The sequence below is a fragment of the Eucalyptus grandis genome, chromosome 5 (assembly GCF_016545825.1).
Source record: "Eucalyptus grandis isolate ANBG69807.140 chromosome 5, ASM1654582v1, whole genome shotgun sequence".
NCBI lineage: Eukaryota > Viridiplantae > Streptophyta > Magnoliopsida > Myrtales > Myrtaceae > Eucalyptus > Eucalyptus grandis.
This window is the reverse complement of record NC_052616.1, coordinates 60,619,585-60,635,844: the sequence shown is the minus strand read 5'-3', so window position 1 is coordinate 60,635,844 and position 16,260 is coordinate 60,619,585. Positions and strand designations below refer to the sequence as shown.

Here is a 16,260-nt window from a genome sequence, read left to right as displayed (position 1 = left end):
TCCCATCATTTCATGTGACATTGATGCCCAAACGTGCATAAAAATGCAATTTGATTTGAGACTAGTTGTGACTTGATCAACTTGCACCGGTTGAGCATTTGAATTTGGGCTAGTTGTGTCTCATTTAAAAAGGAGCCAGGCGAAAACATTGATATAGCACATCCGCCGAAATGGAATGGAACAAAGGCAGTTCACACAACTCGAATCTCGCTTATTTGAATTTGGGCTAGTTGTGTCTCATTTGAAAAGGAGCCAGGTGAAAACATTGATATAGCACATCCGCCGAAATGGAATGGAACAAAGGCAGTTCACACGACTCGAATCTCGCTTGGAGTTCTATTGAGAGAATCTAAGCTTTGATAGAACACGACAACTTTAAGTAGAAAGGGGAACATAATACACGAAAGCTCGAGTCTAAACCCTTAACCTTAACTAAGGACATGTTGTGGATCCTTGATAGTGGTTAAAGTAAACGTCACCACAATCAACAGCCCAAGAGCACTGTTGGGATTTGTTCCGCTTGCTAGATAATATTAATATGCTGATAGGATTGCGTTTCTTATCTTATCGAGCTAGTGTCTGGATGCCCTAGCCTCCCAACTGAGGAGGATGTTTTTCTTCCCCCTCCTCTGAGAATACTCCTAAATTTTACATTCAAATCCACATTAAGGATGGACATTAATATAGAATTTGAATGTGGGCCAGTTGTGGCTCATTTAAAACGGAGTTAAGCAAAAACATCGAAATAACATATCCACTAATATAGTACGGAAGAAAGGCGGTTCACATAACTCGAGTCTTGTTTGGAATCCATTGGGAGAATCTAAGCTTTAGTAGAGCGCAACAACTTCAGCTAGAAAGGGGAACGGAGTGCACGAGAGCTTGAGTCATTGGAGATTCCAATTGACGTGCTTCAAAGAGAGGCTTATGCTTGTTCGAGGTTTAGATTAGGCCCTAGTTGTATTAGCGGGTGCATTAGCAATAAATAGTTGCCCAACCTAGGCCTATGAAAGAAAGTTGGCAAGTCACTTTTATAACCTTAACCTACTCAATTACTTCAATCAATGACAACAAAAACTTAATTAGCAAGTCCTGCCTAGGAACCCATTTTTATTTCTTTTTTTGACGTCACAAATTCGGTCAAAAGATAGTGTAGGCCGCCGAGATTTAAAACGCGACGCTGTTGTTTGGAAAATGGTGGGAAGTTAGGCAACCTTTGACCCGTCTTTTGTTACTCATTGGCTTGCCACTCTTTGACTCTTGTAAGTAATTTTTTTTTTTTTTGCTTTTGACTTTTTAAATTTGGGTGAGTCTTTTGTTGCTCATTGGCTCGTCACTCTTTGACTCTTGTAATTTTTTTTTTTCTTTTGAATTTTTAAATTTGAGTGAGTGGCATATGCGATGCGACCATCAAGATTGACTGGATTTTTCAGGGTTAGTGAGAGGAGCTATCTCGAGTGGGTATGCGAGCATGAGTCAACATAAGTTTGCTGCTCAAATCATTCAAAACAAAATGTTGCAAATTAAACTTTTAGATTGACCCGAAACCGAGTTTGACTTTACATAATATAACCATCATTTTAGAAAAAAACATATCATGATTCCTAACCTTTCCTAGCTCAAAACCCAGCTCCAATGTATCCATTTTGTTTTCTAAAACAAAGTAAAAGAAAAACAAAACCCTAAATACCAATCAAGTTTTAGGATATAGCCAACGGTGTGTAGAACCAAGATTTGATTTGGACGAGTTCGATTTCCCAAATTTTTATCAAGAAACCTATTCAATTATCATGTAAATTGACTTGAAACCGATTGGTTAAGGCTAGTTTAATTCGATTTCCAAATGAAACTAGTTCAATTGCTCATCTTGATCATCTTGATGGCATGATATTTGTCGGCCACCATCAACCCACCAAAAAAGAAATCATATTTAAAGCAATTGTGACAATGACCTTTTTAAAGGGTCAATTGTTTTTGCCAAATGAGAACACCCTTTTGCTTTGTTCCTCCAGCGTCAAACAACAATGCTTCTTCCAACAAAACCCAATAGAAGCAAGGGGGAATAAAATGTATAATTCAACAAGAAAAACACATTCTCCTCTATTTATAGATAAATATATAAACATATTCGTATATCCCAATGACACGAAAGCCCTGTAGAAACAAGAGTCCAGACATAAAATCGCATATTCGAGCCTCAAAATTGTAATTAAAAAATGGATAAAATACGTCGACAAATGTTTGGACGCGTCTGGAGGAATTCCCAAGGAACAGCAGTGGCAGTGTCGTGATTTCGGGGTGAAAACGTGGCTCATGTGTTAACCCTTCCGGTTCTTTAGGACCGGATCATCGGGCGAGATCCGTATCGGCGACACGTGGCGTTACGCGATTGCTTCCTGGACTAAGAATTCCTTCAATTTTTTCTTTCTTTTTTTGAATTTTTTTTAAACCCAACCTGAGCTCATAAATGCACCAATCAGCCTTCGGGCGGAGAAACCATCGGATGCGGGAGGCCTAGATTGTCACATCAATACTCCCTCCTCCTATCATAATTCTTCCACGCTTAAAATAATTTAAGTGGTAATGAAATTGTTTTTTCTTTAAAGGAAGAAATCGATATAATCGACGACATAACTTTTATAAGGCATATATGCAATGCAGCCACACTTGAAAGCGTGGTTCGCGTCTTACCACACTGAAAATAATTTAGGTGATGATGAAATTGTTTGTTTATTTGAAGAGAGAATGGTTGTAATCAGATGAGATAATGATGTAAATAGTCCATCGATTTTTGAAATTATTTAATATGGTATGAATTTTTAATACGTGTTCAATTTAGTTATTAAATCATATAAAAATATTTGATATTATCCTTTCATGAATTCAAGTTTATGGATAATATTAAACATATTCGTACAGTTTAAGTGCCAAATTGCATATGTATTAAAATTGCAATAATCATATTGAATAATTTCAAAAATTCTAAGAATCGCAGCATTAAATTTCGGAAATCACATCACACGTTTAATTAGAGTTTGAAAATCATAATAAAAACAATTTCATCGACTATTTATTTCAACTAAAGTGAGCAATTATTTTTAAAAATATATATTTTTATATAATTTATTTTTTGTAAAACAAACAAAGCTTTTAGATATGTTTAAAATCGATGTAAAAGGTAATATCCTAAGTAAAAAATAGTAAGTCAATGAGCACATTTATTTCGTGAAATAGGCCTACCGAAAGAGACTCTCCAGAGCTCTTCTCAAGTGCGAGGAAAGTGGACCCCAAGAAAAGGTGACGTCATCGCGTCATTTTCGTACGAAACCGCATTGGTCCCGCGCTCCGCACGTGCGAGGTCCGGGTTGACCAATAAAAAACACACAGCGGAATATCTTTTCCTTATTCCCATTTTCTTTTTTTTTCCTTTTTATTATTTTTCTTGCCGAAATCAAATGAAAAACTCACCTGTCGAGAATCTCAGCCCCCGTGCCAAAATCCCGGAGCTGCGATCGGATGCCCCCCCGCACCACGTTTCTCAACGGATCTCGACCGTCCGATCCTTCAGAGCGGCGGATCGCGAGCCGTCCGATGACGAGACCGGGGTCTGCTCCCCACTGTAGATCTACCGACTTTTGCGGTGGACGATAAAGTCAAAGTGGATGGCGGGCCGTACTGGATTTCCTTTAATTTAATAACCGCCGATGGTAGGTGAGATTATCGGATTTTAGCGTTTTTTTGTATATTTAATTATTTTTCAAATCTACCTTTTTCCTGCGGCCATCCATTATTGAACGTGGAAAAAGAATATTTTAATTTAAATGCTTATTTTTTGAGTCCACTTTGGATGTCTGGGGAGTGAGGTTGGTTGAGGGAGAAGCACTTGTAGTAGCTGTCAGACAAGAACGTGAGCACGGATGGGCAAATCGCCAATTGCACATGGTGTGAAACCTTATTGGCTTTCACATCGTTTTCTTATGCTTGGACTTATCGAGCATTCGAGGAAGTCGGATCGATTTTAATGATACTCGTTTTCAAGTAATTCCTTAAACCGGCATCTAGGTTTGGACTCGTGCTGATCATATGCCTATGGAAGAAAAAAAATTTGTGTCTGGGCCCCTATTCAACTCCTTTTTATGACTTCCGTTGAATTGACAAATGGGTTTTGACCGTTCATAGGGAAAGTCTCTATATGGGAAGAATCAATGACTCGAGACGTAATTTGATTGAATTCTTGACTTAGTAAGTATTTTTTTGTCTTTTTATATGTCTAAGGAAGGAAAATATAAATAGGGTGTCTTGCTACATTTTGATAATATTTTGGAAACTCGACTACATAAAGCTCGACCTACTTTAAATATCATCTGATTTAAGATTATTTGAATTCGAGCCTTTCTAATGCTTACATTATTTCGAGCTCTAGTTTGATTTGGGGCAACGATATATGTTCAATCGGTCGAAATTCGAATGTCATATCTTTGGTCAGCTAGCTTCGAGTGTTGAATTATGTTCACTCGAGATAGTTCGATAGAAGGATAAACAAATCTTCCATCGGCCACTTGTGTTTCTTTCTTACGGACAATCTCTTCTACTCTAAGTAGTCGGACATTTCGATTATAAAAATGGAGCTGTTGGACATTTCATTCTATAAAAAACATTATCTTCCTTTTCGGACACCCTTTATTAATATGAAATTAGGCCTCTGATCTTGTCTTAAAGGGCAAGTTTTCTTCATTCACGATGCACAAGCCACGTGGGGTCAAGGCAAGTACAGCTCATTTATCTTTCGGGGGTTGGTTTCCCACTCTTGCTTCAGGCAGGTGATGCTCTGGATAACAGGATTAGGATAACAATGTCGTCTTGTTCCAACTCCACCTTATAAATGAATAGATCTACATGGGCGGGTCAGGCCCAAAGAGAAAACAAACTCGCCTGTATCCGGTCGGGGCCGTGTCAAGTCGATTCGGCTCGGGCCAGCCTGACCATGATCACCTCTACTTTCAATTGATGGGAGCAAGCGAATGAAGAAGCGGTTGGAAGTTTGCAGGTTGAGCCCGAGGAGAAGGTAAACTTGCCCACACCCATTCGAGGCCATGTCGGTCGAGTTTCTTGGGCAAGGCCCGCCAGGATCACCTCTAGTTTCAATTAACAAGAGTTTACAAATGAAGAAGCAGTTAGAAGTTTGGAGCCCATTCTAAGCCTCATAGCAAAGGGCCCTTGTGGTTGGGCCTACTTCTATGGGCCGAATGATATGATAAATAACTAGACCATAGAAAGGACAAAAGCTAATTTACTTTTTATGAAACTAAAGTATGTCATCTATTCATATGTTGGGAGTTAAGTTTTGTTACTAGGGTAATTGATTCCAGAAGACGTAAGTTTCAGATGCTTGATCAAGAACCTATCCTATTAGAGTTGGTTCTTGATTTTGGGAATCAGGAACCAAACTAATTCTAGGGTCGTCCAAGAATTGGGCATAAATTTAAGTGAAACAAATATTATTTTAAGGAAATATACCACGTAAACAAATTATGGCATAGTGGTTAAGGCATCTGGGTATTCTAACCTTCTCGAGTTTTAAACTCATTAATAACATATAATAAAAAGAAAAAGAAGCTAAAATCGACCTTGACAATTTATGATATAAAATTGAGAATTGAACTAGTCAAGGTTGGTGCCCCAATTTTTTACCACTGAGCCTATTTGGTTTGTGTGAACAAATTAGTACCTGATTAGGCAAGACCGATTTAGTTTTATTTTTGGATCAAACTGACCTAATTGCTCATCATATTCATAACCGATGATTCAACATGCAATATAGAAAGCATACTAAAAGATGCTACATCTTTCAAATGAGTGACGCAATATCACCAAACTATGATTATTGTGATTTCTTAGTTCAATTGTGAATCGAATTTAGGATCTTCATATTTTTGCATTGCTAGTAAGTTTGGAGACACCTTTAAATGACAATTGACTTCGACACAAAAAAAGAATGTATATTATTAAAAATCTCATACTAGTGTCCTATGACACACTTACCATTAAACTACTTTTCATTATATAAGAAATTCCTAAATTGGTATTTTTAGGACACATTTACCTCGAATTAAATTTTGTCTCGTGAAATATCCCATATTGGTTTTCCTAACTAAGAGGAAAACTTACAGAAAAAGTCACAAACTTATTGTAAATAATATTTTTATTTGGATAATCTAGTTTTAAACCTTTTTAAGATTTTTCCAATTTAATCATTTCAATCATTTATGGCAAAAAATCAATAATATGAAGTTGATCATTTTAAGTGGCATGGCTAATGTTGACACAATTTTTTTTTTTGTCATTGTGGCTAGTAAGAGCTTACAAACCCTCGGGTATCCTACGTAATATGTAACAGGGCCAGCGCTTGGGCAACAAGCCTTGTCTGTCATAATTTGAAAAATATATAAAAATTGTTTATGTTAGGAGGACAGTTTTATATGGCATAATCGACATTCAATCCACGATTTTTAATTAAAATTGATGAAATGATTAAATTAACAAATTGTTAAAAGCATTTAGCACTAAATTGGTCAAAATTGAAAGATTGCCATATGCACAATTGGTCATAATTTTCCCTAACTAAAATCTAATCCTCCACATCATACCCCAAACTCCTAACAAAGGGTATTCGGTTTGGGTTTTGAATTTTTGGTGAGGCGAAAATTGGTCAGAGGAAAACGTGTCCATCAACTCTAAGAATTTTTGTCCAATGAAATTTTTTAATATTTTAGCACAAGAAAAACGCCACCAAAGCACATGCCTCGGTTCTCATTCGACAAACCGCACGCACGCACGCGCGGGCAGAATCGAATTCCGCCACGTCTCCCTCCATCGTCGAAGAAGAAGAAGGAAGCAATGGAAGTCGAGAGCTCGACCGCCGGCGGCGGCGGCGGCGCCGCCGCTCTCCCCCGGCGACTTCCGGGAGCTCTTCGACTCCGTCGACGCCTTCCTCTTCGACTGCGACGGTCCGGCTCCGCCGCCACTTCCTCGGTCCATTTCGTCGCGTTTGAATGAATCCGGCTGATCCGGTCGTGTGTTTCCTTCGTCGTCGTCAGGTGTCATCTGGAAGAGAGACAGGCTCCTCGACGGCGTTTCTCAGACGCTCGACTTCCTCCGATCCAAAGTAAACCGTCCCGTCGCGTCTTTCTCCGTTCCTTCTCGTTCGGCATTGAAATTTTCTGAGAATTTTTTAATTTTTCTTAATTTTTTTATTATTTTTGATTTTTTTAAAATTCGAACTTTAATAGTTTTGAATTTCCGGAATTTTTTTTTGAATTTTTATTATTTTTCGAATTTTTTAAAACTTTTTTTGCAAATTTTTGAATTTTTGCTCGTCGTTGTTGAAAATTCCGAGGTTGTTGTCGGCGCGTGGGAATTTGGCAGGGGAAGAAGCTGGTGTTCGTGACGAACAACTCGAGCAAGTCGAGGGAAGGAGTACGCCAAGAAATTCGGTTCTCTCGGGATTTCCGTGAGCGAGGTTTGTCTCCATTGCTCTTTTTTGCGGTTGGTTCTCGATCGAATGCGGGGTTTCGAAAATCTGGGATTGGTTTTTGGTCGCAGGATGAGATCTTCTCGTCGTCGTTCGCGGCCGCCATGTATCTGAAGGTCAATGATTTTCCTCAGGACAAGAAGGTGAGGCTTCTCAAGCATAGTGCATTCTCTATTCGAGGCGTATTAATCGCTAGACGCTAAGTTCGATGATTAGAACAAAGCCGTTGAAGTGAGCTTCGGCTAATTTGTGAGCGAGGACGTTTGCGCAATCCCGATAGGCTGATAGTCGTAGTTGTTAGATAATGCAGGAAATTTGTAATGTTTGGTTGAGTGTTACGACTTGAATAGGCCATAAAGACATCTTGGAATGAAAGTGGTTTGCGAGATTTTACTGAGAAAAGTAGCAAAAATGTGATGTCGCAGTCGATCCATAGAGGTTCTTTGATAGTAATATGACTTTGTGGAAGCACTTCACAATGAAATGTGACTCTGTGGAAGTTGCTTGGAGCAAACAGACCAAAGCTTTGTCCCAGAAAAATACAATTTTTTAAGAGAATATGGCATTGGGAGCGCTCGATCAAATAAGAAGATCCATGTTATTGATCCCATGTCATGTCAAAGGCTTAACTATCCGTTCGTCAGTGTGTGTTGTGGAATATGGACATTTTAGTCACCACTAACTTGCATTGCTCTTCTGTTTACTGACAAGAAAAAGAAGGAATTACGCTTCGGTCCTATTCATACAAGTCATCCATTTTGCTAACGGTTAATTTTCAACTTGTAGTTCAGGTTTATGTGATTGGTGGTGAAGGTATTATGGAGGAACTCCAGCTTGCTGATATACTGGCCTTGGAGGTCCGGTGAGAACTTTTTTCAACTAGATGATGTTTTCAGTGAAAAGGAGACAATGTTGTTACCTGAAATGGGCTTGTGAGCTATCTGTTATTGCTTTGATACGTCAAGAAATCAGGTAGCAAAATAATGGGAAAAAAGTGATCTTTCATAATACTAACTAGTGATATCAACGACTTTATTTGCAGGAAGACAGCAAAAAGACAGCGGAGTGGAAATCAAATTGCCTTTTTGAACATGACAAGAGTGTAATAGCTATTCAGGTCTTGTGTTTTTCTCTTCTAGGTTTGCTGCTCTAAGCAGGAGCTTGCAACTTATCTTTTCAGGTTGGAGCAGTCGTGGTTGGGCTTGAACCTGTCATCAACTACTACAAGCTTCAGTGAGAAACTCTAAATCTTTTGTTCATCTTACTATCACATTATCTTGACTGGTCTTTCAATGTTCTTGAAAGTTTTCCAGGACATGACTTCTCACGCTGTAGTAACAGAAAATGCTGAAAAGTTCTTCCTGTAATTACAAATCAATAACTATGAAATGACATGATGAATTGCTTCTGTCGTTTATGTTGACGCATCTATTGTGAAGTCTTTGTATAATGGAAATTGGCAGTATTCCAGAACTCCTTTTGAGTTCTGCTGAAAGTCATATTGGGAGTTCAAGTATTAGTGCCACAGGTTTTGCTGTGCACCAGTTTTTGTCCATTTTGTAATCCTTGTAATTGGATGAGGAAGAGGCCATAACAGCTTGTCCTGATTCACACAATGCACTGAAACGTGATCTTTGATGCATATAATGGTACTCTGGGTATAAATAATGGTACTCTGGGTATTAGTGGGACACATGACTAATTTACAAGAATGGCCTGGTATTCATCTCTGTTTTCTATTGGTAAATGGCAGGAAAGTATCCTTAACATTGAGAGCTGACTCATATTTGGCTTTCAGGTGCTGGGTGTATGGTTGCAGCCATCAGCGGTTCAACTCAGAAGGAGCCTATAGTGGTCGGGAAGCCATCAACCTTCATGATGGAGTTTTTACTAAAGAAGTAAGAAAAAAAATGCTCGGACAGAACTCTTTACTTTCTTTCTCATGATTGGATCTTTGTCTCTCCTTATTGTCCTATCCATATGATTTTAGACATGTGAAGGATGTTGTAAAAGTACAGACTAAGGAGTCTGCTAATGCTAGGTTATACAACGTCAAATTGAATCTTATCCATTGTATAGGAACTTTTGTAATGCTAGTGGAGCGTGAGTAATCAGTAAGACGCTGAATGTGCAGTCTTTCCTAGTGCAGGTTCCAAATTGATTGTTCCAGGATGTGCATGGTGGGTGATCGATTGGACACCGATATCTTATTTGGTCAAAATGCCGGGTGCAAGACTCTGCTTGTTCTTTCAGGTAGGGATTCCCATCTTTCGCAGGCGAGAAAGTCAATCGTCCCACAGCTCTTCAATTTTTCTAGTTTTTAGTCTTTAATGAACGTGCTAAACTCACTCGTGGTGTTCAGTGCATATCTTGATTGGTCCTTCTGCTTCTGCAGGTGTGACAACTCTATCTGCTCTTCAAGACCCGGTTAACGATATTCAGCCAGATTATTACACAAACAAGGTGTCTGACTTTCTCGATCTATTAGGAGCATGACCCTATTGGGCATGACATTCTTTCTGGCATGTCAGACTTTCTTTGCCTGATTATTTAAGTCCATCCCTTTTCCCTTTGGCAATTGGGGAACACAGAAGACTGGCATGAACATCTTTCAGCTGTGTTTCTTTTTCCTTTTTCTTCAATAACCAAGTCCGGAAACAAGTTCGGTGTACTAATATACACTGCGAAGCTCAATTTGTAAGGCGAATGGCTTTGATTCGTGGCCCTGAATTTGTTGCAAATGCCCTTGTTTTTTGTTGACTGTGTATATGTGGAAAGAGGTTCTTTGCAGGAAGGCACATGTTAGACCCAAGCTAGGAGAGCTTGCTCAGCTGAAGTTACATCCTGAGTTTTGCCTGGTGAGATTGGATGTCCTTTTGAAATAGGAAAGATGAATTCATGTCACAGGAGCTAGTTAGACCATTCATTATGCACATTACTGCAGAACATGTTTCCTGAGAACTTACCGTAGCTGCTAGAATTGAATTACCAATTGTACCTTACGGTTTAGTTTTGATTCGAGGTTGAAACGATATGTGTCAATAAGATGACTTGTAATCTACTAAATTGCAAAGAGACTAGAATTGATTCACCATTCATTATGCACATTGCTGCAGAATGTGTTTCCTGAGAACTTACCATAGCTACTAGACTCGATTCACCAATCATACCTTATGGTTTAGTTTTGATTCGAGGTCAAAATGATATGTGTCAATCAGATGACTTATAATCTACTGAATTGCAAAGAGACTGGTAAATTCACTATCAGATGTACAATCGGACTCATACCAATGGATTCGACCGAAATTGATGGAATGCTGTCGTATTTTTATTGTGTACGTTACAACTTTAAAAAAAAAAAAAAAAATCTTATGCTTTGCAATCTGACTAAACTTGTATGTCTAAAACACGATCCTTGTGGTTACAAAATCAACGGGCTACAATATCTTTTTATACACAGAAACATGTCCTACACTTCTTGAAATTTTCCCTTATCTAGCCGAGCTCTACGATTCGATTTGAATCCCGATTCAAGATTCATAAGTTTAGTATTCCGACTCCGGATTTATTGTCATTCGGTGACTAAACCATGAGATCAACACAGCGAGTCGTAAGGGGGTGATACTATTAACAAAATTCATGTCGACATTTAGGTAAAAAAGTTCAAACGCCGCAAAATCACTCACAATCTCAAAGATTTTGCATGGAACTCATTCTTTGCCACGACTCTTTTGATGCTCCATGCGGATGACTTGCAGAAGGTCCGAGAGGCTAAGATCAACCTCAAACCAAGCAGGGTCCAATCTAACTGCAACGCCATCCTTGCTCGACCTGTGGCTGCCATGATCATTGCCGTCGGGGATAGCCGTTGGTGCAGGAGCCCTGACCAAGCTCGACTCCGCAGTATCCCATTGGAAGTCGACGAGCGCACGGAAGAATTCCTCATCGGAGGGAAGATTGCACGGCTCTTGAGAAGGCTTGAAGCAGCTCTTGGTTAGAAAATCTTTTTCTTGGGTGGTCCTGGCCATTGGAATCGGAAGGGTGAACATGGCTCGTGAACTCATCTTTGTAAGTGTCGCAGTGACTGAGGAAGAGGTTCCGGGTTCCTATTTAAGCAGTGCTTGGATGAATCCTAACTCTAGTAAGTTTCGAATAGATTAACGTTGTAAGGAGAGGAAAAGGAAACATACGACTCGGAGTAGGAGTAATGATATGTAGATCACTTTATCCAACTAGATCACTTCCCAGATTATTTCCTAAATTAGACTTCTCATGATCAGCGTCAAGCCTAGTTATTGTCGAGTACTCATCAGCTTTTATTCCCAATTCTAGCATCAAATTATCGTAGATAATCAAAGCTGGAGAAGATATCGTATACTCGACTATGAAGTTTTTGAAAAAAAAAATTGTGAAAAGAATTCCACGTGATCTTAAAACAGGAGCACGCATGCATTTGTTTCAGATTGGGATAATTTCTAAATTAAGTCCTAAATCCATTTATTTATGCCAATTTAGTTATAAACCTTTTGATAGATTGTCAATTGAGTTATTCCGATCAATTTTAACCGGAAAACACTAATGTAGATGTTGGCCGTTTTACGTGACATTACCGGCACTAATGTTAACAACTTTGTAAATTTTTCTAATCATTTCCTCTTTTCTTTGCATTGTTTTTTTTTTCATTGTGCCAACAAAGGCCACCAAAGACGTGTTGTGTTGGACACTTCTCAACACGTGTTAATACTCTCCGATTCTCTTGGATACTCTCCGACACTCAGTCCATATATGTTGGAAAATCTGACATTTGATCAACTTTCCCGACACTCTCCGATACTTGAAGCTGAATTTTGACATATGAGTTTTCGACATGTGATTTCGATATTAAGGTCAAGTTTAAAAATTCAATAAATGAAAGGTTATACACACACACAGTGTGTGTGTGTGAGAAAAAATAAAACACAACAATAATAAAAATAAATGGAGAAACAAGAAAAACCTTGTCTTCTTTTTCTTCTAACTCCCACTTCTTGTGATACATAATTCATCCTTTAAGTATTTTTTCTCATTTTCAACATATCTAACATGTGAGTCCAGAATATAGATTACTTGTTTTTTCTCCAATTTTTATGAATTATTGAGATAGAGTTAAATTTGTCAAATTGAAACAATGAATGATAATAATAAATGGCGGACTCATGTTTTTAGTGTAAATTCATTATAGGCTTTTTAATTATTTATTTATTTATTTATGAATTTGATTCAAATTAATTTGATTGAAATAATCATAAAAGTGATTAATTTATTATCATATATATATATATATAAATATATATTTCATATACAACGTGTCCCAACGTATTGGAATTATCTATTTTATGAGAAATGACATGTCGGCGTGTTGTGTCGTGTTGTGTATCGTGTGTTAGTGTCAGTGTCAGTGCTACTTAATATACGAGTTTCCAACACATGATTCTGATATTGATATCAAGTTTAAAAATTCAATAAATGAGAGGTCAATATATGTGTTTGTGTGTGTGAAAAATAAAACACAATAATAATAAAAAATGGAGAAACAAGAAAAACTTTATCTTCTCTTCTGACTCCCACTTCTCGTGATACATAATTTAACCTTTAAGTTTTTTTTTCTCCTCTTCCAACATATTGATATCAAGTTTAAAAATTCAATGCGAGTTCAAAATATGGATTGCTTAACCTTTTTTTCTCCAAATTTTATGAATTATTGAAATAGAGTTGAATTTATCAAATTGAAATAATGAATGATATTAATAAATGACGGATTAATGTTTTTAGTGTAAATTCATTATAGGTTTTTTTTTAAATTATTCATTTATTTATGAATTTGATTTAAATTAATTTGATAGAAATAATCATAAAAATTATCTATTTATTATATATAAAAATATATATTTAATATGAAGTTAGGCCTCTGATCTTGTCTTGAATGGCGGGTTTTCTTCGTTCACGGTGCACAAGCCAGGTGGGGTCAAGGCAAGTACAGCTCATTATCTTTCGGGGGTTGGTTTCCCACTTTTGCTTCAGGTAAAGGATGCTTTGGATAACAGGATTAGGACAACAATGTCGTCTTGTTCCAACTCCACCTTATAAATGAATAGATCTATATGGGTGGGTTAGGCACAAGGAGAAAACAAACTCGCCTGTATCTGGTTGGGGCCGTGTCAGGTCGATTCGGCTCGAGCCAGCCTGACCATGATCACCTCTACTTTCAATTGATGGGAGCAAGCGAATGAAGAAGCGGTTGGAAGTTTGCAGAGGTTGAGCCCAAGGAGAAGGTTTAGGGGCATGGAAACACTTATGTTCTTTTTTTGTTTGAAACAAATAAATAAAAAAATGTTTCTGTTCCGAGAACAATTTTTGACCGAGAAAATGCGTTTGGTAAATTTGTTAGGAATAAAAAATGAATAGAAACACGTTTGGTAAATTTTATTCTTTTTTGTTTCTTTTAATTTTTTAATATTTTTATTTTATTTTTCATTTTTTCCTTTCTTTTTATTTTTTCTTCTTCTTTCGGCCACCACTTCAGGCCTTTGGCGATCGGCCGACGGGGCCGATAGCCTCGCCTGGGGGCCGGCAACGCTCGGCGAGGTCGCCGGCCCTCGACGGCGTCGCCGGCCCTCGACGGCCGGTCGCCGGCCATGGCCAAGGCCGGCGACCAGCCAAGGAAAAAAGAAGAAAAAAGAAGAAGAAAAGAAGAAGAAAAGAGAAGAGAGAGAAGAATAAGTGTTTCTTCAAAATTGTTTTGGAACAAGAAGTGAGTTTTTTTTGTTTCTTTTTTTGTTTCAATTTTGTTCCGAGAACAAAAAAAAAAAAAACAGTAAAAACACAACCAAACGCGTTTTTTTTTTTTTGTTAAGGAACAAAAAATAAAAAAAATGTTCAGAAACAAAAACGAGAAGTAAAAACATGCAGGCCCTTACTTGGCCACATCCATTCGAGGCCATGTCGGATTGAGTTTCTTGGGCAAGCCCCGCCAGGATTACGCCTCTAGTTTCATCTAACAGGAGTTTGCAAACGAAGAAGCCGTTAGAAGTTTGGAGCCCATTCTAAGCCTCATAGCAAACGGGCCTTGTGGTTGGGCCTACTTCTATGGGCCGAATGGTATGATAAATAACTAGACCGCAGAAAGGACAAAAGCTGATTTACTCTTTATGAAACTAAAGTATCTCATCTATTCATATGTCAGGAATTAAGTTTTGTTACTAGGGTAATTGATTCTAGAAGGGGTAAGTTTCAGATACTTGATCAAGAACTTGTCCTATTAGAGTGGGTTCTTGATTTTCGGAATAGAAACCAAACTGATTCTAGGGTCGTCCAAGAACTGGGCATAAATTTAAGTGAAACAAATATTATTTTAAGGAAATATTTATGGCATTGTGGTTAAGGCATTGTGTATTCTAACCTTCTAAAGTTTTAAACTCATCTCCAACATATAATAAAAAAGAAAAAGAAGCTAAAATCGGCCTTGATGATTTACGATATAAAATTGGGAATTGAACTAGTCAAGGTTGGTGCCCCAATTTTTTACCTCGGAGCCTATGTTCGTGTGAACAAATTAGTACTTGATTAGGCAAGACTGGTGTAGTTTTATTTTTGGATCGAACTAACCTAATTGCTCATCGTATTCATAATTGATTATTCAACATGCAATATAGAAAACACACTAAAAAGATGCTACATCTTTCAAATGAGTGACAAGATATCACCAAACTATGATTATTGTGATTTCTTAGTTCAACTGTGAATTGAGTTTAGGATCTTCATATTTTTTGCACCACTAGTAAGTTTGGAGATGCCTTTAAACGACAATTGACTTCAACACAGAAAAAAAAAGGAGTGTATATTATTAAAAATCTCATACTAGTATCCTATGACGCACTTATCATTAAACTACTTTCCGTTGTATAAGAAATTCATAAATTGGTATTTTTAGGACATATTTACCTCGAATTAAATTTTGTCTCGTGAAAAATCCTATATTGGTTTTTCTAACTAAAGTGAAAACTTACAGAAAAAGTCGTAAACTCATTGTAAATATATCAATTAAGTCTTAAATATTTTTATTTGGGCAATCTAGTTTTAAACCTTTGTAACAATTTTCCAATTTAATAGATCATTTTTGGCAAAAAATTGCTAATATGAAGTTGATTGTTTTTAGTAGCATGACTAATTGCTAACCTAATTTTTGGCTATGTAGTAAAAATCACTAATATGAAGTTGATTGTTCTAAGTAGCATGGCTAATTGCTAACCTAAAATTGGTCATATTGAAAAATTCAAAGTTTTAGTATTAAATTGGTTAAATTGAAAAATTGTCATATGCATAATTGGTCATAATTTTCCTTAACTAAAACTGAACCCTGCACATCATATCCCAAGCTGCTAACAAAGGCTATTTGGTTTGGGTTTTGAATTTTTGGTGAGGCGAAAATTGGTTAGAAGAAAACATGTCCATCAACTTTGAGAATTCCATTAACTTTAATTAACAGAATGACGAAATTTGTCAATTTTCAAATAGTCAGATATTAGATTGGACATTTATCGATAATTTAGGGGTCAAATTGAACAAATTAAATGTTTAGGGACAAGATTGCACGTTAAGTAGAAATTTATGTACTGTGTGCGACATTTTCCCGATCTTTTACTAGTAGTACGAGAAAAACACCACCAAAGCATATGCCTCGGTCTCATTCC

General features: G+C 37.4%; 2 protein-coding genes across 2 annotated transcripts; both read left to right on the top strand.

The window, feature by feature from the left end:
- Positions 1-6,751: 6,751 nt before the first annotated feature.
- Positions 6,752-10,192, top strand: LOC104445570 (phosphoglycolate phosphatase 2). The gene is given in 13 exon segments (XM_039314013.1): positions 6,752-7,007; positions 7,098-7,165; positions 7,426-7,470; positions 7,472-7,519; positions 7,603-7,674; positions 8,323-8,368; positions 8,371-8,393; positions 8,574-8,633; positions 8,712-8,802; positions 9,209-9,250; positions 9,330-9,429; positions 9,681-9,784; positions 9,927-10,192. Coding segments are annotated over 13 exon segments (1,056 nt in total). The 3' UTR covers positions 10,028-10,192.
- A 78-nt stretch (positions 10,193-10,270) lies between these two features.
- On the top strand, positions 10,271-11,677 carry LOC104445571. Its single transcript, XM_010059470.3, has 2 exons — positions 10,271-10,389; positions 11,290-11,677. The coding sequence occupies exons 1-2, from the start codon at positions 10,300-10,302 to the stop codon at positions 11,527-11,529; spliced, it is 330 nt and encodes a 109-aa protein (XP_010057772.2). The 5' UTR covers positions 10,271-10,299; the 3' UTR covers positions 11,530-11,677.
- The last annotated feature ends 4,583 nt before the right edge of the window (positions 11,678-16,260 follow it).

Excerpts from the sequence above, each read along its gene's own strand:
- LOC104445571 (XM_010059470.3), top strand. The coding sequence starts at position 10,300 with ATGTGGAAAGAGGTTCTTTGCAGGAAGGCACATGTTAGACCCAAGCTA. Across the intron at positions 10,390-11,289 it reads TACATCCTGAGTTTTGCCTG|AAGGTCCGAGAGGCTAAGAT; the intron begins GTGAGATTGGAT and ends GATGACTTGCAG.